Raw genomic sequence first — 27,022 nt, 5'->3', positions numbered from 1 at the left:
CAGCGACAGTTCTGCTCCACAAGTCTAACTGACAGGGAAATGTTTGGTATGCCATTTCTGGCCAAACTATGAAGGAAGGTCTTCTCCAAGCCTGACGATGAGTAGTCAATAGACATAAAGGAGGAATTAGTGTGCACACTTGCATAAATGAAAGGTAGAGATTGTTGTGCACAGGGTCTTCTTTAGAATGAGTAAGACTAGTAATATATTCAGCTGCAAGAGGCCAAACAAACCCAAGCCTTCTATGAAGCCTTATACTTGATTGACACCAACAATTTTCTTGACATAGTTCTAACATAAAGCCCAACTGCTTCCTGAAGCAGACTCCAATTGCGACATTTTGTCAGATTTATTAGGTGGAATTTGTTTCGAGCAGAGTGTTTACGACATTTCATTTCCCCTCGCACTACCACGGCACCACACGCAGTGTCTGTCAATGAGCAAAGTGCATTTCTCATATCTACGTATACACCTAAATTGCTTTAAGATGCTGTTTTCCGAACGCTAAGAAAACATATTAGGAAAATGTGTGAAGCAGACATACAGAATTTCAAATGCAATCGATTCTTCATACGGTGCAAAAAAACAATGTGTTTTTCACGACCTCCCAGAAAATCTTTATATTTACGCAGTCTCTTGAGGTTTTCTATAATTATTAGGTAACGCTTTACATTAACTGCACCTTTATAATGCATTCATTATGCATAGAACATTCATAAGCAGCATGTAAGTGTACCATGACATCCTAACATATAACAGCTTTAATGTACTTTAATATCCAGCATTATATGATTTTAATACATTATCATATAATATTTATCATTAATGTATATTAAAGCTTTTAAGGTATGCTTACATGCTGCTAATGAATGTTCTATCAATATATTATGAAGGTGCATTGAATGTAAAGCAGAACAAATTATTATTTCACAGGTTTACACCCTATTTAGCAGATGCCTCTAACCAAACAGACATACAAAACCAAGGTTAGCCAGTCCCAGGTAAATTCAGGGTTAAGGGCCCGACAGTGGTACCACTCTGATGGCCTTGGGATTTGAACCAGCGATTATCTGTTCGCATCCGTAGCATCCCAACCCACTGCACCACACACTGCACGTTTTTAGAGGTGATTCATTTTCAGTAGCTAGACTGAAGGAAACATTTCGTTGTATGCAATATCCATCCATTGTATAAACACGTATGCTGTTCAGGGTACCTGGAGCCTGTAATTCAGCATATAATGGAATATTTTTGCTACTATTTTAGAAGTATAATTGATAATATGTTATTTAAATGTCAGTATGTTACATTCTGTTATGTGTCTTTTGTAGTGAAGACATTCAAAAGTATGTTTGGATTAATAATATCTGACTGACTTGCAAGAATATCCCCTTACTGGTACAATAGTACATTGCTCCCTCCACGATGGGCTTTGATACGAAAAAGCCCCTGTCATTGACTGTTCTGAGCTGAAGAGGTGACGCTTTTCTACACATCAACTGATGGTAGCAGTCACTGGGCAGCTGCTTATTTTTGCTTGCAGAAGGAAAAGGCCGCCTGCCTCAGTGGGAGAAACGTGTGATATTTTTGCACGATGTTTCAGTGCAGCAGAAAAAAGTACAATGTAAGTGACACATAACAAATAAAATGTCACCGTATGGAGGTCCGAGAGGATTTTACGGGGGAGTCACATTGATTTTACATTAAAACCTTGCAGTAAAATTGTCTTTGCACTCAGGATGACCAGTCTGCACGTGCTCTATGCCACAATGCTCTGTCAGAAAAGAGAGAATTTCTTTAAAAACTACACACACAAGGCGCATGCAAGTGTGTTTTAGAGCAGTGTGTTCTGGAATTGTGGCATTTTCTTAGCGTGGACTAGCTCATTGTATAATCCTTATAAAGCTGAGTATAAGAGTATTAATCCATGTGTAATCAACATGAGTGAGCTTTGGAACTTCATTTTCTTTCTTTTTTTTGGCTGTGTACATTCAAATGATTATTACTGTGAAGCAAGGTCAACCAGCAATGTGATGATGCAGAAGCTCTCGCAAGGTCAAACATAATGGAAGGCCAGCCTCTGCAGCCCACGATCCTGCTGTGTCTGACTAAATCCAACAGGAAAGAAGTAAATACACCTGCCAGCACTTCAATAGTAATCTGTATTAGCATGTAGGCAGTTTGGAAAGCGACACGCAGGAGAGTCGCCAGGTCAAGGGTCTGTCTTGAGATCTTTCTGCGCCTTCCGTGAGGGTGGATTTCACGGCCAAATCCTGCTGTTTGGTAATAAATTCGACACGGCTGCCTAGAAAAGCATTAACTCCTCGGCTTATTCGCCAGGCGCGGCAGCGATTACGTCAAGGTGACATATTTTGTGAAACCTTAATAAAAATGAGAGTGCATTACCTATGAAGTGACTAGCGTGTGAAAAAATCCGGGCAGAAGGTCTCTGAGCAAGGAAGCTCAAATCATTATAAGTGGGTACCGAATTTCTACTTGGGATCAGTAAAGTATGTCATCTCTCTGTCTGTCTGTCTGTCTGTCTGAGCCTACTTGCTGTAATTTCACACGGCCTGAACAGTTGGGAATTACGTACTTTTGTCATACGTCTGAAATCATGTCTCAAGTGCCGCCTGTGTGGGATATAGAGAAGGAAGGAATTTAGTCTGTTTTTATTACAAGTTCTCTCAACATTGTCGGTTCTTTTATTACACAAATGGGAATGAATTCCTGCAGAATATTTTGTCACTTCTCTTTGCACTTTATGCCGCTAATCAGAATTACCTACAAAAATAAATATACAGAAAGTGTTTTAAAAAAAACCAGAGCATTATCTCTAAAACCACATTTGTGATAAAAGAAGGATATTTGTTATTTCAGTCTGCTGTATACATTCCAAGTGGCTCAGTGAGTAGAGGTCTCACCTCGTTACCCAAAGTTGAAGGTCTGAATCCTGCCACTGCTCTGCCTGTAGATCATTCAACTTGAAATATTTGGACTTTGATGATGCGATAGTGATGTAAATAAAATAGTCATGATGGCAGAATCCGGGGGCGGCATGGTGGTGCAGTGGTTAGCACTGTTGCCTCACACCTCTGGGACCCGGGTTCGAGTCTCCGCCTGGGTCACATGTGTGTGGAGTTTGCATGTTCTCCCCATGTCGTCGTGGGGTTTCCTCCGGGTACTCCGGTTTCCCCCCACAGTCCAAAAACATGCTGAGGCTAATTGGAGTCGCTAAATTGCCCATAGGTGTGCATGTGTGGGTGCATGGTGTGTGAGTGTGCCCTGCGATGGGCTGGCCCCCCATCCTGGGTTGTTCCCTGCCTCGTGCCCATTGCTTCCGGGATAGGCTCCGGACCCCCCGCGACCCAATAGGATAAGCGGTTTGGAAAATGGATGGATGGATGGATGGCAGAATCCATCCAGCCATGTGTCCAGTCTCTATGATCATGAGCATAAATATTTTGTACAGTGTTTAATGACTTATTGTACGTTGTTTTTTTTTAAGTGTTTAACCTAATTTTCCCAAGCCCTTTATTTCTACTAAACGTCCAAGTGTGCTATATCATATTGTATTTATATTCAATATATTGTCAGTTTACGCAGGGTTTCTCTGACCATAACTCCATCGTAGGTCGGGGAGCATCTGTGTACAGGCAGTCCCCAGGAAACGAACGAGATACGTTTTTTAAGTCTGTCTTTAAGTCGAATTTGTCGGTAAGTCATAATACAGTACTTAATAATAATAATAATACGATCATTAAAAAGTAGCTACATATAGTACTCGAGCTGTACCTTGAACTGACAAAGTGCTGAAGCTGCGTAACGTTTTCATGAGTGTCGCAAAGTAGTGCGTTCATTATTATGAACCGTTGTATTTAACTTGACTTGTCATTATACACGGCTTTATGTCAGTCTGTTCATAAATACAAGTTGTCTGTAAGTCGGATGCTCTTATCCCAAGGACTGCCCGTACTGTATGTTCAGGTTTTCCTCAGGTACTCTGGTGTCCTCCTGCCTTCCAGACATGGATGGTCAGGGAAACATGGGTATCATAGTACGCCCCTTGTGTCTGCCCTGTGATGGACTGACATCCTGTACAGGACGCCCCCTGCAGCTCCAGACGCATATTGCTGCCCCATACTAAAGAGGTTGAAGGATGGATTGATGGATTTAAATTCACGTTCCATCATAAGATACATATACCTTGCTGAATGTCAGACTCTCCAAATTCAGGAAGATGCATTTGCGTGGGTAAGTTTTGATTTGTCAGCTGTTAAAAAAATAATAAAAAATAGAACAGGAGCCCTAAGGTGGTTTCCATGAGATAATTGGAACAATCACTAGCTTATCCACCACTTAGCTGTCAGATACCTTCATCACCAAACAATTCCTGGGGGGCTCCCTGCGGAAAAACAGTCCCATGGTGGTTTATACTGCAATGAATGACTTGTTGAAAGACTTTTGAAGGGACTGAGGTCCTTTGCTGGTTGCCTGGACTTCCTTAACAGATAGCAGGCGCCGTGGCATTTAAGGACTTGTCAGAGGCAGCCTGCTTTTATGCCCTTCAGCGAGGTACTTAACCTGAATTGCTTCAGAAACTCTGTGGATGGTTAGATACTTCAAGCTTCCGAAGGAGTGAAATCGTGAATGGTAATTAACATTTGCATTTACATTTTTTTGGCAGCCGCCTTTGTCCAAAGCGACATACGAGAGAGGCTGATAATACATAACAAGCATACAGCTGTCATGAAGATAAATTAGGGACAAATACTGCTAGGCTGAGCCTCCTATGATTGACCAGAAATGAGTGAATGATAGTATTCGAGGAGGGAGGGAGGTGACAAGTGAACAGTGTATAAAACCTGGTGTCTGAAGTTCTATACACACAATATTATGCAAAAGTGAATTACACAAGAAATGAAATAAGTGTGATATACAAAAACAAAGAAACACTTCACAACAGAACAAGTCATTGGTTGACAGTGAGCTGATAGGGATAACATTAGGCTGGCAACAGATGTTGAGGTTTTCCCGGAAGAGACGAGTCTTAAGCCAATTCTTGAAGGTTGTGAGGGACTCTGCAGACCGGATGGAGTAATAAAGAATAAAAACCATTGTTTGCTGCCAAGCAGCGGAGAACCTGGCTCTATGCACAGAATCTGTTGCTGCATTTTGGTGAGAAAACGTTATATACACCAGTAATAGAAAGTGCACCTTGGAGATCCACACAACGGTAAATGCATTTGTCAAATAGCCAACAATCCTTGAGATAACAATGTGTTCAGCAAAACTTACCCTTCCGATCAATAAGCTCTTACTTTTAATTAACCTGTTTAAAGCGCTGAGGACCAGTAATGAACTTCTCAGCAAACATTGTGTTGACATGAGTGTATAAATAATGCTCATAAGTGAGGTAGATGCGATAAACAAGAGCTCGTGTGTTACGTTCTCATTAAAGTGAAATTCCAGCAGTTGCTCTGAAATATATTTAAGGATAATTTCAGTTAACTACTTATTTCATATGTTAGTGGGCAGAAGGTGAACGTATACGATGTGTAGCTGTGAAAATGCAATGCTTTATTTTGTGTGTTGTGCTGTGTAAGCAGTCCTTTTCCACTCAGTCTGACAGTTTGAGTGCCAGTAATCTCTTGGTCATTGTGTGTCATCAATTACATCATTAACATAACCCCCTTATTACATCATTGACCCGCTTTCCTATGGCCTTTATTTATCGATGTTGTTTTACTGTCGTTAATGTTGGTGTTTTGCTCTTTGTTAGCACTTCACAGGGAATTTTGTAAACTTTGGCCAGCAGATAAAACAATATACTACGATAAAACACAGTTCCTATGTTTTCTTTTTTTTTCACGTGTAGGATATGCATTTTGAGGATTAGTGTATGGATGGAACAAGTTATACTCCATGAATGAACAGATTATTTATCATATAGGAAAATAATTAAAGGTTTTCTATGTAAGCAATGGCCATAAACAGTATGACATAGAGGTAGCAAAAAATCTGAACATATGTATTCTCATGTGCAAACCATGTGCAACCAACTTGAGGAGCCTGGTGAAACAGATGTGGAATCAGAATTGTCAGGGTCATGCCTGACTCACTGCTCAATAAGTTAGTGTTACATGGGTGCCGTTCAGTCCCAATTACCACCCAACACATTCTTTGTTACATGTCGATATCACTTTGAACTTCAGAGGGAATCAGTCACTTTCAAGATCCAGGAAAATATCCCAGGAGCATTTTTAAGAATCTTCCAGGTGGACTTTGGGAAAACAAGATCAGTGTTTTAAGACAGCGAAGCACCGTCTCATATAGGCCTACTCTTCCAGTGATGTGTAATACTGTGTTTGATTGACCAAATATCTTCTTACATATGACACGAGTTATTATGTCAGTTAGTTATTATGTCTTGCTACATATGGCATGGGTTACGACATCAATTAGCCTGTGTTTGATTGTATTCTTACATATGACATGGGTTACGACATCAGTTAGCCTGTGTTTGATTGTATTCTTACATGTGACATCATTACTACATCAGTTAGCCTGTGTTTGATTATCTTCTTACATATGACATTGGTTGCTACATCAGTTAGCCTGTGTTTGATTGTCTTCTTACATATGGCATTGATAGCTACATCAGTTAGCCTGTGTTTGATTGTCTTCTTACATATGGCATTGGTTGCTACGTCAGTTAGCATGTGTTTGATTGTTTTCTTACATATGGCATTTGTTGCTACATCAATTAGTCTGTGTTTGATAGTCTTCTTACATATGACATGGGTTACGACATCAGTTAGCCTGTGTTTGATTGTCTTCTTACATATGACATCATAACTACATCAGTTAGTATTTGTTTTCTTACATATGACATCAGTAACTAAATCAGTACTGATGTGTTTGATTTTGTTCTTGCATATTGATAATTACATCATTATAGCTGTGTTTGATTGTCTTGCATATTGCATCAATAACTATGTCAATAATGCTGCGCTCGATCGCAGTATGTAAATGTAAGTGCTATGATCTGTTCTAGTTTGCTTCCTGCAACTATTAATCTAAATATCATGCTTCGGGACGTTGTTACCTCCCAGCCATTGATCTAAAAATCTTAAATTCCGTCCCCATTAGTATCTTCACCACCACATTAAGCTAAATTCATCCTGAAGCACAGGAAACAGTGGAAAAATGAAACTGAACACCTGTGTGCTGCTAACCGACAAAGGGTAGCACAGTTGAAAGAGCACTGGGTCTGTAATCTGGAATATCTACCACTGTAAAAGGAGGAACCTTCCATACAGGCTGGAGAGCATTATAGGCTTGGTACTGGACCAACGGCAAGGCCTCACAGTGCCAGGCTGCAGCTAAGTACCCGACAATGTTCCCTGCTGCCAGGGGTGGGGGCAGCTATCTGCTATTACAAGCACTTCATTAAGCTGCACTTAAAATTCAAAACATTTCCCTGCAACATAAAGCTTAGGCCTAAGAAGGAGGCTTTTCAGCTTAAAAATACTGGGAAAAGTTATTCCTATTTCATATTCATATCTCTTGGGTTTCTGGTAATGCAGCATTAAATGTATAGAAGGATGAGAATCCAGTTGCTCTAGCATTTATTGCTTTTAATTGTATATGTTTCCAACTTTACATTCTCCTCTGAAAAAAAAAAAAGAATAATAAACAAACAAATAAATGTATTTCACGGAAACGTAAGAATTTCACAGGAAATAAAGGAACATACACAAGAAGCATTTTAAAAAAAGAAAGAGCTGAATATCGTTTGGTCACTGTGTGTGTGTGTGTGTGTGTGTGTGTGTGTGTGTGTGCCTATGTAATGGTGTGGCAGCATAATTAAATGGATTTACTCCAGCACTGATTTATCGCATGGTGAACCCGCGCTGAACAGTGATAGCTATAACTGCCGGGCAGCATTCATCTGTACAGCATCTCCCTCAAGTGAGAAAATGCCCCATCAGAATATTGTGCTCTGCGAACAATCACAGGGCGGGTTTGCGGGGCAAGTGGCAGACAGCGCTGAGTGCCATCAGAGGCGGATCTGTCCCCCATCAGAGCCGGATCTGTCCCCATCGCCCCCGCAGGATGTGGATGCCAGGTGCGGGGTGAGGTGGCGGAGCTGCTGATGAGGAACTAACAGCTTGATCGCTGACAGTGAAGGATCGCGCCTCCCGTCCTGTTCGGCATCCCAAGGACTTTTCCTTTGGTACTCCACCACTTCAGCCTTAAAAAACCGAAAAAAGGTGCATTCGGTCCGGGCCGTTAGACACCGAGCGAAGAAATGAAATTAATTATTTAATTGAACTGCGTTAAATTGTGATGTGCGTGAATGTTACTGACATTTTTAGTCTTTTATCTAACTTGAGAGGCATGAAATACGGCTGATGATAAGGCACCAAGGCGTGAGTTGACGAGCTCCGCCGTGGCATTCACCCAAGGACGCGCAAGTGCTTAGCTAGCCTTAAATCTCTGAGGAAACACTAGCCTGAGGAAACACTGACCAAGTATCACCTGAAATCGCTCCTTTCAGAAGCACGTCGGCATACTAGTTGTAAATTACATGTTGCTGTTATCAGACCTTCCAGTTGATCCATTGCCTATGGATATGCAGACATTCCTCTTTAGGTATACTGATTTCAGGGAGGCAGATGAGGGAGTACTGACTAAGCTTTAGGGATATTATGGTAATACAGTATACCATGGTATTTACGGTATTTTGGGAATACCGCAGTATCTTCGTTTGAAAATCTCTCCATCCTCTGCTCATAAAAAATTATCTTGAAATACCGGAATAGTGTTGTTTTTTTTAAAAATACCGTAAAAATAGCGCCATGTCTGGAAGGTGTGACGATATAAAGAAATAGGTAACTCCCATGCCCAGTGGTGTCTGGGGCTGTTGGGGTCCTGGTTGTAAAACTTTCCAGGGGAGGTGGGGTGCTGGCAGTGATGTTTTCTGACAAGGGCTTGTGGGTGGCGGTAAAATTTGCCAACCGGGTGGAAGAGGATCGTGGCAATAAAACTTCTTTCCACCTAATTTTACTGCCGCTGAATAACAGAACGGCAAATTTCTGTGATATCGTGCAGCATTAGCGGGTTTCAGTAAGCTGCTGTCAATTAGCGGGAGACTCTCGGAACTTCCGGGAGACCTGGGACGTTGTGGTTCTTTATGATCACAGTTACTGTTACTCTGTTATGGCGGCTTCTCTCTTTTTCACGCATTTACGAAAAACAGTATCTTTTGATTTTTCTGTTTTCCAGGAATTTCATTTATGAATATCATCTTATCAAGAAACATGCACATTAAATAAACTCAAGTTTTGCTTGTGGTAGTTAAATTTAGCTGACCCTGAACCTTATTTTGTGGCCATTGAAATAAAACACAAGCCTTTAAATACAAATAAAATTCATGAATTGTTAATTCATAAAACCTGACATGGGATTCACGGTCTGCTAAGCCTGTAGGTCGGCATTGCTTGTACCTGCAGAGTAGACAAATGCGTTTTGCATTGCTCATATGTGCAAGACAAAGAGAGCCAGTCCACCCTGGCAGGTAAACACGCGGCACTGTGTCTTAGAGTACAGCCTACCCGACCCCCCCCAGGAGGGGAGCTTGTGTCGCCATTCCATCTGCAGCCTATACCGATTTATTGAACTAATTCATTAGTCTCATCAGCCTGCCTCACAACTTGGAAGGTTTTAATCGGCTGCTTATTTAAACGTAGCTGTAAAAGTCGCTAGCCGCGAATAAGGCCTTTGGGAAATGAAGATGAGTTTTGCCTAACTGCTCTGTGCGCATAGCATCCGTGCGAGACAAGAGCACATTATCTTGCAGGTGGCAGAAAACTGTCCGGTGCGTCGTTGCCAGCGAAACTAATTCCTTTTATGCAAACCCTAGAGTTTATTTCACAGCTGTCATGCCAGCCAGACTACGATTTTAAAACATCCATTTAGAACCTGAAATTGCATGAAAACATATTTTAGTTTATCTTACTATCTTTTAGCAAAATCTTGCTTTAAAAGGCAGTGGAATGATAATTAAACTTTGCATTTAGCACAGGGCACCCAGTCAAGCTGTTATGTCACATTTGTGTCAGTGGCCTTTTTCTTGGCCTGCCCGCTTTCACAGGGCTGATCAGGTGCGCGTGTTGAATGGTGAGGCCCTGGGACGACATGCTTGGAATATGAAATACCTCTATGTCTCCTTTATTTTTTTTGTTTTAGCTTTTATTTACTCTCGTTTATGTAACTCAGATTTATACCAGCTTTCTTTAATTTCTTTGACCTGTGCTGTATTGTCCTGTAGTTGATTTTATTTTAATAAAATATAAAATATAAATTTTATTATATTTGCAAGGCAATTGTAATAACAGTCAGGCATAACCCATTACCTCATTCTGTGTTTTAATTTGAGTCTGCTGTTTAAATCTGCTTAACAATTTATTCATTTTTTTGCTTTTTGAACCATATGCCTGGTAAGGTCTTTAAGTTAAAATAGGTAGCAGGTGTTCACAGGCTCCTTTTACCCCATTGATGATTTTAATTGAGTTGCACTCCAGATATCTAATAACTCATTTATCTTCTTTGCTGAGAAGGGTCCAAACATAAGAGAGAATACCTGATTGCGGAACAGGCACTAAAGTCTCTACTGTGTGATTTGATGCAATGTTTTTTTACAGTAACTAGTGTTATAATCAATAAGTAACATTGTAACTCAGTAGAAATATATGCAGTTCACTTCTGATATGGAATCTATCATTTAAGGCTCTTAATGCATCAGCAGTAGTTTGCATGGATGGAGGGGCGTACCTAGAAATTCTGGGACCCCTGACGAAATGTCACCTTGGGTCCTCCCCCACCCAATTTTATGTATTCAAGGTTCCTTATGAAGTGCTGGCCCCCTGAACCTGTCAAGGTGTTCATGCTCCTTGGCTGCCCCTGTATGGGCATAGCTAGGAATTCTGGGCCCCCTGACAAAATGCCACTTTGCCCCCCCATCCAGTTTTACATATTCAAGGTTATGTGCACAACCATTTTATCATTGTCATTTCTAAAATAGAGCTGTCATTTAAGGCTCTCGGTGCATCAGCAGTAATATACATGGCTGTAGTTAGAAATTCTGGGCCCCCTGAGAAAATACCACTTGTGTTTCCCCCCACAATTTAACATATTGAAGGGCCCTTGTAAAGTGCTGGCCCCCCCTGAATCTGCCAGGTTATCCATGCCACTGCTTTGCCACTGACTATACAGCATGCAGTTATGTGGACATACATTTTATCATAGTCGCTTCTGAAATGGACCTCTGTCATTTAAGGCTTTTAATATGCAGTATGTTGTTATGTGGCAAAACTTTTATCAGAGTCAATTCTGAAATGGAGCTCTGTCATTTAAGGCTCTCAGTGCATAAATATTAATATACGGCATGTAGTTATGTGGACATACTTTTTATTGCACTTGCTTTTGAAATGGATCGGTATCATTTAAGGCTATCAGCTGTAATATATACAGTATGTTGTCCTGCAGACATACATTTTATTATAGTCACTTCTGAAATGGCTCTCAATGCATCAGCAGTCATATACAGCATGTAGATATGTGGGCATACATTTTACCGTGACCATTTCTGAAATGGATCTCTGTCATTTAAGGCTCTCAATGCATCCAAAGCGATACGCAGCATGTATATTATTGTTTCTTTGGTCAGGTTGCGGTACCCTGTCATGTTCAGCTGAATGCTAATTGTGTTTGGTACTAAGGCACACTTATGTGCTTTGGCAGGAGGTTCTTCGCTGTTTGTTTCCTTGCCCTGACCAGAAGGTGCCCCTTCTTAAGCCTTATGCTCAAGTCCTATAGTACAGGCGGAGACTCAAAGCTGACCCACCATGCGTTGACGGGGGGGCAGGTGCAGAATAAGCATCTCCTACTGGCCTGTCAGGCTCCCACAGTTTGCACCTTGCCAGCAAGCCGAGATGCACCGGCTCTCCAATCAGCAATGGCTCTCTCCCGCATGACACGCTGTGTGTAAAGTGTGTAGAGCTTTGACCTTGGCGAGCGAAGCTGCAGATGAACGGCGCCTGTGCCACCTGGGCCTCGGAAGGGATGCGGGCCGGTGCTAAGGAGACCTGACTTCCACGCAGTCTCCGAAACGACTTCGTCTATGGCTGCATAGGTCTTCGACAGCCTCACTTCAAAATAGAATGGCAGCAACAGAGCCCTGTGTGTGTGTGTGTGTGTCTGTGTGCGCACGTATGCTCACGCTTATAGGTGTCAGGGTGCCTGCCCGACAGTGCTATGAGGAAATGCAATTTCTGGAGCAAAATAAATGGTTTATGTTATGGATAAATACCATAAGCTTTAAAGATTACAGTGTAAGCCAGCGTTTACAAATTGAGGATGTAGCCCAGCCTCATGTGAATCCAGGGAAACGGGCTTAGCTATTCGACTCGCATAGCATCTCGCCAACAGTAGGGAAGCGGCAATGACAATGCCGCTGCCTTGTTCCTGATAGTATCTAGTATAAATGAAGGCAATGATATTTCTAAGGTCATGGTTATGGTATGGATTCCTCTGCTCCTTTTCTGTAGCCTCTTTCATTCCACAGTTACTTGGGGGCAAAGAACTATCTCCGTAATCAAAGGATGCAGAAGAATTCACAGCGGCAGGCCGTGTGAGGACACTGTTCACATCGAAAGCGTGTCGCATACTGTACATATAAATTAGGTTCAAGCCATGTCCTTGGCCTTTGATTGGAGCGGTTGATCTTTTTTTTTTTTAAATAATTTAACCATGGACAAATAAAAACACTGTGATGACATGGATAAAAATGTTTTTCCTTCATAAATTTATGGCTGAAAGAGATGTATATGCACAGCCTGGTATTCAGTCAGATGGTATCATCATCTGGTATTCAGTCACACAGGCTGTTCTAATCTCAGGGTTAACTAGTCTTCATCAGACGGTTAACCTTGGCTTGCTTTTCCTGCGTCATAGTTAGCGAAGTGACGTTTGCATAAACACAAGTTCCCTGAACCTGTATTTATGCAAATACTTCCAGAAAGAACATCCTTCAGGAATTATGAAAATACATCACAGCTGTAATTTAGGAATCGTATGATACGCATAAATTACCTGACTTTTTCTTACAATATTTAACTATCGCTACATCAGACCACTTGCTGCCTGCAGCATATCTCTGCATTAATATACATATTTCCTATTATTTATATCAAAGCGTACAACATTTTGGGTTGTATTTCAGTTTTATTGTATATAATTTAATGTAACTGGCATCCTGTCCAATGTGCCCCTTGCTTCATATCCTGTGTTTCCCGGGATAGACTTCAGGCACAAAGCAACCCTGTACTGGATGAACAGGAAGGATGATTGATAGACGGATGGATGGACAGATAATTCAATGCAATCACATTTAGGTTACTAAACAAAATGAAAAACAACATTATTGAGTGCAACATTTCTCCTTTTGACTGAAATACATTATTCTTATCAAATGAAGTCCCTGAAGTTACAATTATTTATTAAAATAAGAAAAATATTATAAAATACAAACAATTATAGGAATGTATTGCTTGCATCTTTGAAATGCATGATGCCTCTCTGGTAGACAGTATGCAAGGTTCTCAAGTTGCTTCAAAAGTTTGGAGCGAGATTTCATTAGGGCCGAATCATGTGTCTCATGGTCAATGCATTAGACTTGAGAGTCCTGCTTATCACATTCATCAGATCCGGCTCTTCCACTTCCACCTTGTCTGCAGTCCGTGTGTTTGCACATCCATATAAAATAATGTGCTTGCAGTGGGATCACGTGTAACTTATTTTGGAATTTACCCGGAAATGACAGATGCTATTTTCTGATTGACTGGTAAGTAGCGATTAATTCCATATAACATGGGACAGTTATGAACTTCATAGCCTCTGTATGTCTACTGGTTCAGTATAAAGGGACACCTCGGTGGATGTTATCCCTTACTTCTCAGCGTGAGATACACAAGACATGGCATGTGAGCGTGTGAACTGGCCGAAACGTGTGTGTTCCATGGTCAATTCGTGAGATTTGCAATCCATGTCCTTCTGTGCAAAGCAGACACATGGCCTGCCTGTTATCAGTGTATCAAGCAAAAGGTATTTCTTACGCCGACTGTAAATATAGTCCGTTGTCAATCATGCCAGCCAGCTAGAGCATTCTCCTCTTTGCTTTTCCGTTTACTATTCAGCTGAGGCTCTCCCAACTTCCCCCTTCCTTTAGCTGTGTGAGGGGCTGCGGGCCTTCCCTGCTACCTCTATGAGGAAGTATCAGCACTGCAGGGGGTTTTGTTATGCATCTGTGAGTCAGGACCGGTCCCCTGAACAACTGGGGTTAAGCGATGCCAAACCCAAATCATAAATCAGCCCGGTAACCAGCCCGGGTGACCCTAAGGTCATTCCTTCATTAAGTGTCTGACACATTCTTTTTTTTCCTCATGGAAGTAATTTGTGAAGAGAAGAAAAAAAAGTAATCTTCCGGGTATTGATCCGCTTCATTGATTGGCTATAGCGTTTTTGACCAACTCGTTAGAAGTAATCAGCATCAGTCACATGGAAAGGGACATCTTTGATTGACAAGCACGTCTTCGTGTCCTTTTTTCAGTGGTAGCCGTGGTAACACTGTTCATCTAAGACTAGAAATAGGGGCGTGGTGAAATACACATTGACAACAGTAACTGCAGCACCATAACAGTTGGTTTTTTTGGTCAAGGGTTCTGGAAATCGTGAATTTACGATTCCGGTGCGTTGCGCTGTTATGCAGGATTTTTACAACATCATCCATCAAATAAAAAAAAAAAAATAGAAAAAGTCGTGCCCTTGAACAAATGTTTTTTTGTTTTTTTTCTTTTGTCTTCACTGACAGTGTTCCAGCACATTCTCATCTTTTACTGATTCCCACCTCAATGACAGTAATTATCTTCACATAACCTTCCAGGCTGGTGCGGTTGCCAGGTGAATTTCAGTTTCTTTTTTCCTCCTGAGTCTTTTTTACTCCGTAAAGAAAGTGTAACTTATCAGGTTTAGCTGCAGCTGGTACCAGCCAGCAAAACGAAACGCTCTGACTCAAGGTGTGACGGTTCCAGTTGGCATGCTTTTCCCTCATGCTTCAGATGATATCTTTGTGCTGCTCTCATGTATCATTTTGTATCAGCGTCAGTCATGTTTATTGCTAGGAATTAGTCACACTAGGCATATTATTCATTGTTTTTTTATAATACATTATAGACCAGTGCTGGGGCTTGATTTCTGGAGAGATGCTGCAGATATATTTGAAACTGGGCAGCTCTACCTCAAACCCCCCCGTGTGAATCAGGACAGTGGAGTATGAGTCACATGCCGTAAATTGTGACAGGCCGACGGAAGTACTCAAGGTGTGGATGCCTCTTTGTCAGCTCAGCAAATCATAGGACAGGCAAGCGGGGACGCTGCTGCAGTCATGATGCTGTTAGAACTGTGAATATCCTTGTTTGTTTGCTTGTTTGCTTTTTGAAGAATGATGTGAGTATATGTGAAGAATGGCAAGAGGATATATGAGATTAGTGTTGTTGTACAAATTGTCCTCTGTAACCAAAAACAAACATTTGAAGTTATCCTCTAGCAGTAGTCAAGTAAAGTGAAGTTTCAGAAATGTAAGCCCCTGTAAGATGGCTTGAAGCATGCTAGAATTTTATGTACTGCAACCCTTAGAGTTTTTTTTTTTTTTTTTTTGGGGGGGGGGGGGGGGGGGGCGGCAGGGTGTGATGCACCTGAAGGTTGGTTATGTGAATATATGGCCAATAATGTATACCCAGTATTTACTTTTCATGCAATAATGAAGAATGGCAAAAAAAATTACTTCATGAACATCAATATTCATGAACATCAAGATTTGAACATAGACTTACAAATAGAGTTGTGTGCTAAAGGTTAAAAAAGTATAAATATACTGAACACCAGGAAGGGCAAGATTTGTAATACAGTCCAACAGATGGCGTTCAAACCACACAGTAAATGATGTTTTTGAAATAATTTGAACTACGCTTAATACCATGCCTGGAAGAACTCGACATACACTCCAACATATGCAGCATATTAGTTTCTCAGGCAGATGAGAGTTTCCACAAATTAATCTTCCAGTGAAGTTACTGATTGAGTTTTCATTTGGAAAACAACAGAACCAGCTGTTAATATAGTGTTCCCCATGTCATTTGGTATTTTTGAAGTGTTCTAGCTAGATCGTATATGTTCATAGAAATATGTCCTTTTGTCCTTTATTATTGTTTCATTATTGTTGGCCTTCCAGAAGTGTTACCATTGCAATGCGTTATAGCATAGATGTTAAATAAATTGCATCATGCCGGTTTCTATATTTATGTTCATACAAATGTGTCCTTGAGTCCTTCAGTAATGTATAATTACTGTTGCACTTCTAGAAGTGTCACCTTTCTCATCGTGATATGCCTCGTGCGTTGTTTATGTTTTATGTTGCACTCATGGTCTAGGAGAACGATATTTCGTCTCACTGTGTACTTTATTGTGAATTGTTTGGGTTGATAATAAAGTTCTACTTACTTACTTACTTACCTTTGCAATGTAATGTAGCGACAAATTATACATTATGTCATTTACAAGACATTTACGGATGTTCTAAGTAGGTCCTCTGTGTTACCCAGAGAAGCCATAGGTTGGCTTATACTAATATGTGCTGCTTTGTGAAAAATGAATGTGCTCTCTTTTCAGATCCTGACTTTAAAGATCTGGGAGTCCCGAACCCTCTGCCCTGTAGGTATCATTTATTCTTTGCAAGCTAAGTACCCCACCAGGGGCCCGTGCATTGCCCATCTGTTCTCTAATCTATTGTTTCATGCGTTTTCCTGTGGTTCAGTCTGCGAGTTCGAGATGGGGGGACCTGAAGGCATTGTCGAGTCACTGCAGATCGCGAGGGATGGCAAGGCCTTGCAAACCGAGGCCGTGGACTGCAGGTGGTACATCAGGGCCCCACCGCGGTCGAAGGTGAGATGGTCGTCACTGACAACAGCTTATCAGCGTCTGAATGGCTGATCCGCCGGCCAGGTTGCGCACTTGAAACTGTGATACCGGTGATGTTAGAGTATAATAATTGTTATTATTTTCATTGCCTGTTACTACTGGTGTTGTGATAGATGGGAAATTTCATCATAACTTCAGTTTTTATGCTGATGATACCAATCCACAAAATCAGAGTCTGACTGCAATAGGAGTACATGGGTGGGGCTTCTGCGTTTAAAGAGGGAAAATTGTGGAGGTCACTGCAGAGGTCGAATTCCCAGGAAAGGTCTGCTCCTCAAAAGGTCTCTACATCTGGCACTGTTTTTAACAGGAGGAACATCAAACGAAAGACTGAGCTTCACTGTTGATGAAACAGCAATACGCCATTTGCTCGTTTGTTTGTCTGATAGGTTGTTATTGCTGCTGTGTGTTTGTTTTTTGTTTTTGTCTGGATTGTTATGGCTTTACGGACATTTGTTTTTATTCCTGGTTCCTACTCAGATAGCTTGAGGTTAACAAAATCTGGTAACGCACCATTAGTAATGTGCAAATGGGAGGTGGGCCATGAATGCATATTTCCCAAGGCGATTGCGCAGGTAGAAAGCTGTATATTCAGCGGTTTCGTTAGGGTAATTTATTCAGGTGTCAGAATCCGTTTGTTCCTTCATTATCCGCTATGGAGATAGCGACACCGGAGACTACGCTAATGCATTGCCGTTTGAGTTACGAAATTGCTTTCTGTCAGTTAAATCATTGTGATACTTCCCAATGTGTTTTAATGCTACGTCCCAGATTTTCCCTTCTATTTTCCCTCTGTACTTCCATCCCACCTTTTCCTCTCCCTGTGTGGAAAACCGTAGCTGTTGTCTTTTGATTGAAATTTCAGAAATGGATTGGAACAGTTGATGCACAGACACAGTTTTCTCTGAATTTATGGTCCTGAACAGTATTTACCATCTTATCTGGCACACCTTGAGAGAGCCATCCGGGCTTTTAAACGAAGAAGGCATTGCAGATACCTTAGTCCATAGTGGCTTGTATTTTTGCTCTCTGGGGTCCTTCTGTCTTATCTCTCTTGCTGTTAATTGCTTTTCCCATGGCAAATCTGCAGCTGTACAGTTCGTTGGGGCAAGCAGAATAGCCCAATTCACAGTTAGGTTGCAGGCTCCTATCGCAGTGACATTTTGAGCCAGGAAGGTGTCATTTCGGGGGTCTTTTTTATTGTTGTGCTTCTGAGCGGTCTGTCAGTCGGCACGTGTTATGTAAGCCCCCCACCCCAAAGCAGCTCACACATTCTCTCTCTCTTTCTCTCTCTCACAGACACACACACACACACAGACCTGTACTCCTGTCTTTGTGGGGACTTTCCATTCATTTCTATGGGCAAAACCCTAATCTCAACAATGACAACCCTAACCCTACCTATCTGTCACCTTAACCATAAGTAACCAAACAAAATACAAGTCTTCTGGCATCTGGTTTTTTGATTGCAGTAACAATTTAAAAAAAAATTGAGTTTCCCCTTGTGGGGACTGAAAAAATGGTCCCCACAATGTCAAAATGTCGTTTTATCACATTATGGGGACATTTGATGCCCACACTGTAACGTATATCTGACCGACACACATACACATACACACACCACACACAGCTTGTCCTTAGTAATTATGTAGTGACTTACAGATAATTTTATGTACTATGATCGATTGCCTGAGTAGCTGATTTCAGTGCTATCTGATGTCCTCTAAGGGGTACAAATGAAATCTTCCCTCCCTGTCTTCCTTTAGGAGCACGTATGCTGTAATTACTTAGGTCACTTGATGTGACTTTGCTAGCACACAATAAGCCTTTCTGTTTATATACATTCTTCTCCTGTTACATTACAATGGATTTTGCCCTCTCCGGATGGATGTGCCATGTTCGACTATGATGGTTTGCTTGATAAAGTCTTATTGATTACCCCCCATCTCACTTACTATATTACTCAACAAAGCAGCCGAATTGTATTAGAAATACCTCCTGAGCGTATCGCAGGATGTAAAACACACAAGCCCTGACGGACACGCGTTAATGTGTGAGTTTACTCCTTTGAGAAACAGGCTTTTCTTTTGACTTTATTTGAGTCTATAATGGAGTGAAATAAACCAGATGAGTGAGTTGTGACTGCACTTTGAAAGGGAGGGATCAGCCGCAATCTATGTGCAACCTGTGCTTGCTATTCGGTGGATAAGGGCAAGTTGTGCCTTATGCCAATTCAATGGATGCGTTTTTCAAGGGAGCAATGCAAGTTAAGCACTCAGCTCAAGAGTCCTACAGCAAAGCCCCTCCTGCACTGGAACGTGAGTCTTCGGGAGACAAGTCCTTCACTTCAGCTGACGCACCACCCGCCGGCTGACGCTAACCTCCTCGACAAGCAGACCGCGTCTTAATCCGATTTCTGTTACCGACACCGACATGGGAATAAATTCATCCCTGCGACATCTTCAGCCGCGCTCCCCCCGTCCTCGCGGCGGAATGCGCCGATGTTCCCGTCTCACTCCAGCTGCCAGGTGACATCGCCTGGCGTCGGGTACAAATTAGTCAGTGCAGTGACGATGTGATCTGCACCTCAAACACGTCGTGGCTCCAGGATAAAACGATTTAAACTATAGTAACGTGCGGTCTTTCTAAAAGCCGCTGCCGTGGACCATGGAATCAGAGGGATAATCATTAAGAATGCAGAGATGAATAAAAAAATAGCTTCAACTAATTTAATGCGAATTGATACAACTTTATTTTTTTTAAAAAAAAGCTTATGCTATATATCTGAGTTTTTCAAAAGCGAACAGATAAATTGACATAACTTTATGTTCCACCACCCCCCCCCCCCCCCCCCCGCCCGCCCCCATTCAGATGCATCCCATGGTCCATGGTTTCCATCATACCGAGAACAGCCTGGGAGATATATTCAGAGCTCCTGCAGAAAAGAAATAAACAAATTAAAGTAGATGATGAATCTAATTAAAATGTACTTGAACAATCAAGCGAAGTCTCTGGAATTTGCAGAGGTGCTAGATATGGAATGCTTCGACCGGCCCGAAGGGGGCGTAGTTACAGGAAAAGTACCTCCATCCTATGGGAGGTGTTAGCATGGGGTGTTTCAGTGGCTCTGGGTTGTGGCTGACACCGCCAGGGCCTCGAAGGACGAAAGGCTGGATGATATTTCCGGGTGGCCCCTCATCACATCTGAGGCTTTGGAGGACGTCATTTTCTAATGGCCGCTAGAAGCTGCTGGAGGAGGTGGGCATTACCGCAAAATTATAGCAGAAGAGGGAAAGTAACACCTCGCCCCCACACTCATATTTACCCTGCCTTAGACACACTCGCTGTCAAGGCTAAACTTTTTAATTGACCTCATTCCTCACAGCTCTCTCCTGCATCTCTGCCTTGACCCCTAAATGAAGAATACGTTCCGTCTCACTCCAGCAGCCTCATCCTTCATCCCTCACGTAGGGTTGCTCTCATCCTACTTCTCTGATCCCCGCAGCAGTTCCAGTTTAGCACACTTTACAGACTATGTTGTAAACTAATTGGAAATTAATGTAGGTTGGTGGATTTTTGTGTGTGTTTGCAAAAATATCTGTAAATATTTAATGAGAGCATCTGTATTCATTGCAAAATGTGGCGGGAAACTTTCTTACATCGTTCTGTACACCCCTACCAGTTGACACATAGCAGGCCCATCGCTGCAGTAGTAATCGCTGAGAATTCTGGGAAAAAGCCTGACGACAATGGGCAGCACATGCTAAGCCTGGAGTTCTGACCTCTTCGCAATCGTTTTCCCTCTGTGAGGAGCCTGTTAGTCATCTCTGCGAGATGGATATTACTTTGAAGATTCATCCGTGGCTTCGTACTGCTGCGAAGACACAACTGCATCCCAATTGCAGTCCTACGCACATTTGGATGCACTCATCACGTTTTCAGATGCCAGTTTTCTCAACGAGCCAGCAATCTGAACACATGATGGCACAGAAAGGGAAGATGCATTGTACTCATTTGGTCCGCATTAGCTCTCTTTCCTGTCCTGTTTCATTATCGTCGTTTTTCTTAAAGGTCCTCTAATGCCACCTCCCACAATGGAACCAAAGTAACCGGACCGGATGGTGTGAGCGAGTTGAGTGGCAAGGGTGTGAAACAGCTTGTTGGAAATTTACTTATGTCATTTCTCCAGGAAGCATTTGACTTGAGAATCGTGAGGTCACATGTGGCTATTTTGTCCTGTCAGATATATCCCTCCCCGTCCCGTAACGCCCCCGGCATTTACACGCTCTGATGGAAATGGAGCATTCAGTAATGAAACGCTGGGTTTCTGAGGAAAGGACCATTCGTAACATCTGTAGGCGTGGCATGAGGGGAGGCAATGCGGAAGCCGCTTTTAAACAGACACGTGCTCCTCGCTAGGATCCCCTTGAAGCCTGACTGACATTCCGTGGGCCATTAGTCTCGCCTCACGACGCCCCGTGCTATTCGTCATGCCCAAATTAAAGCCTTGTATTTCCTCGCCATCACCTTGCGTTGGAGACCTCGAGATAAGGCTGTCATCACCACAGACCTTAAGACTGTAAACACATCACATGAAGCTTTTTATATATTTAAATAGCAAGGGATAAAAAACACATGTTTCCTGCAGTGAAAACTGTATTTTGGATGATTCACCAAAGGTGTGAGTGGCGTGTGACTCAGCAGGTTAGACTTCTGTACTTATTATCTGAAAGGTTACCGGTTCAAATTGCATCCTTTGTAGAATTACCATGTCTGTTGGGCCCTTGTGCAAGACCCTTGACCCCCCCCCCCCCACCTGCCCCCCCCAAAAAAATGGACTAGAGGTGCCAATTAAATGGCTGACCCTGTGCTTAGACCCCCAGCTTCGCTCTCATCTGTATATTTGCGTTTGTATGTCTCATAGGACAGCAAGGGTGGGATATGTGAAATGAAACATTCCAATGTAACTGTACTCGTGCAAATGGCAAATGAAGCATCATTTCATTCTAAAATCCACTGCCTCATATGCAGTATGAGGCATTCCTTAGGATGGACCACTGCTCTGGGAGACTTTGCCAATTTTCATCCCCGTTTTCATTGTGGAGGTTGAAAACACTGGAGCTCCAGAAAGCCAGCGACTTGACGGGAAAAAAAAAGCTCAATTCCACAAACCACGATTGTTATTTTTCTGTTAACCAACTAGTTACCCTTCAAATCCTGCCCCTCATGTCCTCCAACCATAGTCATAGGAGATGTTAAATTCTTCCTGTGCCTGTGATTGGCAGATCACTGGTTCAAGCTCAGCATCAACACATCCTTGGATCCTAGGGGCCCAGCTCCCTGGGTGCTGCTATTGGTGGCTGCCCTTGACAGCCAGCTTGATCTCACCTACAGAGCGCAAGTTGGAGGAGGTGTAAAGGGAATGTCCCCATGGGGACCAATAAAGTATCAATATGTTCTTTATTATCATTACTATATAAATTGTTGCACCGAACACCCAACCTTAGTGTCCCGCATGCAGCCAAAGGGAGACATGTGCCCACCACTGGTGATCCGGAATCATTGTCATCACGGGTTCCCTCTCTGCCCTTGCAGATCTACTTGCGGTTTCTCGACTACGAGATGCAGAACTCGAACGAGTGCAAGCGCAACTTCGTGGCGGTGTACGACGGCAGCGGCTCCGTAGAGGACCTGAAGAGCAAGTTCTGCAGCACAGTGGCCAACGACATGATGTTGGCGTCAGCGCTGGGCGTGATCCGCATGTGGGCCGACGAGGGGAGCCGCAAGACCCGATTCCGCATCCTTTTTACCACTTTTCAGGAGCGTAAGGAAACCCACTCCTATTTTCCTTCCAAGCAGTTGATCACATTGAACAAATCGGCTTTGATTTGAGGCCTCAGAAAAGACATTCTTAGGGTGACAATGAAAAAATAAAACGTAGACTGAAGTGAGGCATTAAAGATTAATTCATTCATTTTTTTATTTGTTTTGAGAACTGAGATTCATGGACTTCAGTAGACAAGACACGATATAGAAGTACAGGTATCCATCAACTTGTGTCCAGGTGACATTCCGCAATTGAGGACGTAAGTCAATCTGGATGTACTTCAAGGGGGTCAGAGGTCAAACATACTGTACAACATGAGATACAATATCACACACACTTAACTAAACCTCTATAGCGGCAGTGCAGTTGGTTTATCTTGGTTCTTGCCACATGGTGCACACATGGTAAAATGCATCCACTAACGTCCACTATGCCTGCTTCGGATGTCTCTAGGTAAGTTTTATTAAGGCTTTTACAGGACCTTGAACCTAAGTATGATAAGACACAAGGACAAAAGTTGATGGATGACTGTACAGCATATAGTTAGCAGGTTTTTGAAGATGTGACGCAAGAAAATACCTATTCACCGTATTTTGATTAAAGAGAGGTAATTCTAAACTTTCATAGCAGTGATTAGGTAACAAACATGGAAACTTTTATAGCAGCGTTGAGGTACTGAACCCAGAAACTGTCACCCACATCACAGCCCTCTTAGTCCTTTTTTTGATTCACCTTGAAGAAACTTATCGCTTCACAATAACAGTACAGCTTATTTCAAACATTGCCATTTCTCTAGAGTCCTTCATTAATTAATGAGCAAAAATGTCCAAGAGCTATCTGGAATCTTTCATCTAAGTTGGCGTATATACCAGGGAATTTCTGTGGCCCTACTGAGAGATTGAAGCACCGGACATTATTCTGTGCTCTAGGGCGAGGATGCTGTGGGGGAGGGGATGGGAATGAGATTCGCCCCACGACACATAGCAGCCCGATTGGCAGAGTGCCACCATCAGAGATCAGGCCGTGGAACCAGCGGTTCTAAGGCTGCGAAGGCAAACCACACAAATTTTGGCGGGAAAAAGATAGGAGAAAACAAAGAGCAGGCAGTCAGACCAGCCTTTTCATAATTTTATTCTGCTGTTCTAATTCCTTATACTCCACATTCCCTGGACTAGCCTGCACCCATTTCGTGCTTCTCTGAGGCACCGTTAAATTAACGTGAAATGATCTGAAGACGGGCATTAATGGCGGGCCGGCGCTGGCCAGCGCACGCACAGGGACATCATAATGGGTTATGCGAGTCCAAGCAGATGGAGCTTTGGTTAGGGAACAGACAGGCTTTAATCGGGGTTTCGCGAGCCTTCACAAACTGCAGCGGCCGCTTCTAAAGCCCATCTGTGCCATGCGCTCTGCGCAGTCCGTCAGCTCAGGATGTGCTGTTGCCCAGGAAACCCCTGCATAATCAGCCCTAACCCCAGGCCGGTTAAGACCATCAGCACTGTCTATGTAGAAGAGAAGGGGCAGCATCTGGGGCGGGGGGGGGGGGGTTAATCAGCCCTATCTTTATCACAGATACTGTAAAGACAGCATTTCCTGTAAAACTTTCACTTGATGGAATTTGAAATACTCCATAAGTAATTTCCCGGAATATTTCCATGCCTGTTGTTTGGTTTGAAGAAGCCGTGTTTTTTTTTTTTTTTTTATCCCGAGTGAATTGCATTCTGATATGGTACCATTGATTTGTGACTATGTTTACATCAAGGGAAAGTAACAACAAATCAGTACCTGTTAGACATACTGATATATTGCCTTATTGTTAATTATAATTTGATTCCCACAGTTAGTTGTTTTGGGATCTTTTAATGTGAGCTTAATGCCAATAATAAAATATAGTATGAAAGAATGGCTCTCAGCGGAGATTAGTCCAGTTCCGTTTCTCAATTAAGAGAGAGTTAGTGAGATCTTTCGTTATGGAGTGCTAAGACACCACCTAGTGGTGGTGGGATGTAATGACCCCAGGTTGATTTAGAGACAGTGGCGTATTAGTGCAGCGAGTAGAGTGATGACTCATCCCAACATCGCTAGTGTTATTATTCACCTGAGATTGCCCGTGGAGTAAACTACATCACTGTAGCTATTCTGCACAACCTTGAGCCTTCATTCTGAGGGGGTGAAGCAAAGTAATGTGGTGTGTTTGAGAATGAAAGAAATGTTGGCCATCCCAATCGATATTTGCTTATGACATAAAGACTAAAACTGCAACTGCAACTTATGAACATTTTCATAAAAGAACATTGCAGTAGCAAATGACATGATATTTTGGGCATGGATGGACGTCATTAGTATCATGTGTGATTGAGGGGGAGTTTTCTCCCCAGTAAAAAGTGACCTTGATTTTTAATTACAAGATGACTGCAGGCTCTCGAATTTCAGCCGTTTTTCTTTCTGATAGCCTTCTACGGATAACTTTATCCGATCATCTGGGTCGCATCTCTTCTGTTAAAATTCGGTTATGAATATTAAACATTGGGGGCGGCATGGTGGTGCAGTGGTTAGCACTGTTGCCTCACACCTCTGGGACCCGGGATCTAGTGTCAGCCTGGGTTACATGTGTGTGGAGTTTGCATGTTCTCCCCATGTCGTTGTGGGGTTTCCTCCGGGTACTCCAGTTTCTCCCCACAGTCCAAAAACATGCTGAGGCTAATTGGAGTTGCTACATTGCCCATAAGAGTGCATGTGAGAGTGAATGGTGTGTGAATGTGCCCTGCGATGGGCTGGCCCCCCATCCTGGGTTGTTCCCTTCCTCGTGCCCATTGCTTCCGGGATAGGCGCCGGACCCCCTGCGACCCAGTAGGATAAGCGGTTTGGAAAATGGATGGATGGATGGATGGATATCAAACATTTTTCGGACTGAGATTTTGCACAAAAGCAATCTGCTTTTAATCCAAAATCATTGTTAAGTATGATTATCTCATCACGCCTTTCAGAGAGTAGTGCACCTATAGCCAAAGTGAGTACCAGAGTGAAACGTATGATTAATTATGGTTAATTTAGCATAGGAAAAGTCCGATTTCTTTTTACGGTGATAATCATGGTGATGTGACAGGGGTTGGTTTTTCTAATGGTGCTATGAGAACGTGAAAGACGTGTAATGATCGCTAAACAGACACGGTGACCTTCTGACTGCCCGCCTTCCAGAAGTTATACATAAAGTCACGTCTGGTATTAGCCATATTACAAAATGCATATGAGGCCACAAACATGTATTTTAGTTCAGGTTGATTTGCGTGGACCTCAGCCAGTTGTTATTTTCCGGTATTTATTATAATACCCTCACGCTGTTTGGCTTGCAAGCCACATTGCTGAGAATGCAACGTGTATGTTGCTTATTTGGGATTGCCTTGTATTATTTTTTCCTTTAGCCCCGTGTGAAGCAGACACTTTTTTCTGCCACAGTAATATGTGCATCAACAACTCTCTGGTGTGCAATGGGGTGCAGAACTGTGTCTACCCCTGGGATGAGAATCACTGCAAAGGTGAGTCCGCTGGTTTCCACATGATGATTCCGACACATGTACACACCCTTCACAGCACACAGAAGCTGGCAGCGGCGGATCCACCAGGATGGCGAGTCCCGGTGGGTCCACCTGTGTGTCAAAGCCGTATCTAGCATGATTCCGTCTTTCAGCCACACGAAAAAGGAGTCGCGCCTGTGACTACGTTTCCTTACAGAATTGCAGCTAAAACCTGTGTTTTTTCAGTGCGAAGTGAAAGCCTAGCTGCACACTAGTATTTCTGTGTCACCGTAAGCTAAATGAATTATAGCTCCAATTTCCGGGAATGGTTACACCGTTGTGGGTCTGTTCTTCACACGGGAGAAGGCACTCAGGTGGCCGGAAACCACAATTCGCTAGAGTCAGCATTTCACCCACTTACCTTGCTTTGGCCACATTGTTTTCCTCTGTTTGTCTCGAATTTTATATGGTAGCCCTCGGCACTTGTTCTCACATTCATTCTCTTGTGTTCCCTGCCCTGAAAATACCTTTGAACACAACCATTTGCTTCCCAGTGGCCCAGACCAAATCAACACCCATC

The 27,022-nt window shown here is 42.6% G+C and overlaps 1 protein-coding gene across 9 annotated transcripts in view; it reads left to right on the top strand.

The window, feature by feature from the left end:
* The window catches only part of neto1l (neuropilin (NRP) and tolloid (TLL)-like 1, like), a 69,596-nt gene that overhangs the window by 32,632 nt on the left and 9,942 nt on the right, over positions 1-27,022 (top strand). For 5 of the 9 annotated variants that reach the window (XR_007382532.1, XM_048976487.1, XM_048976486.1 and 2 more), the window contains exons 5-8: positions 16,792-16,833; positions 16,937-17,064; positions 22,696-22,924; positions 26,350-26,463. Coding sequence is in view for 6 of the 9 variants with exons in the window: in XM_048976487.1 (XP_048832444.1) it covers positions 16,792-16,833; positions 16,937-17,064; positions 22,696-22,924; positions 26,350-26,463 (513 nt within the window). In the remaining 3 variants the exon portion in view is untranslated. Of the gene's footprint in view, positions 1-16,791; positions 16,834-16,936; positions 17,065-22,695; positions 24,449-26,349; positions 26,464-27,022 lie in introns of those variants that run through there. The other 4 variants (XR_007382534.1, XR_007382533.1, XM_048976488.1 and 1 more) reach the window with 4 other exon arrangements.

The sequence above is a fragment of the Brienomyrus brachyistius genome, chromosome 15, assembly GCF_023856365.1.
Source record: "Brienomyrus brachyistius isolate T26 chromosome 15, BBRACH_0.4, whole genome shotgun sequence".
Lineage (NCBI taxonomy): Eukaryota > Metazoa > Chordata > Actinopteri > Osteoglossiformes > Mormyridae > Brienomyrus > Brienomyrus brachyistius.
Note: the sequence above shows the minus strand (reverse complement) of the source record. Positions and strands in the feature narration are given on the sequence as shown.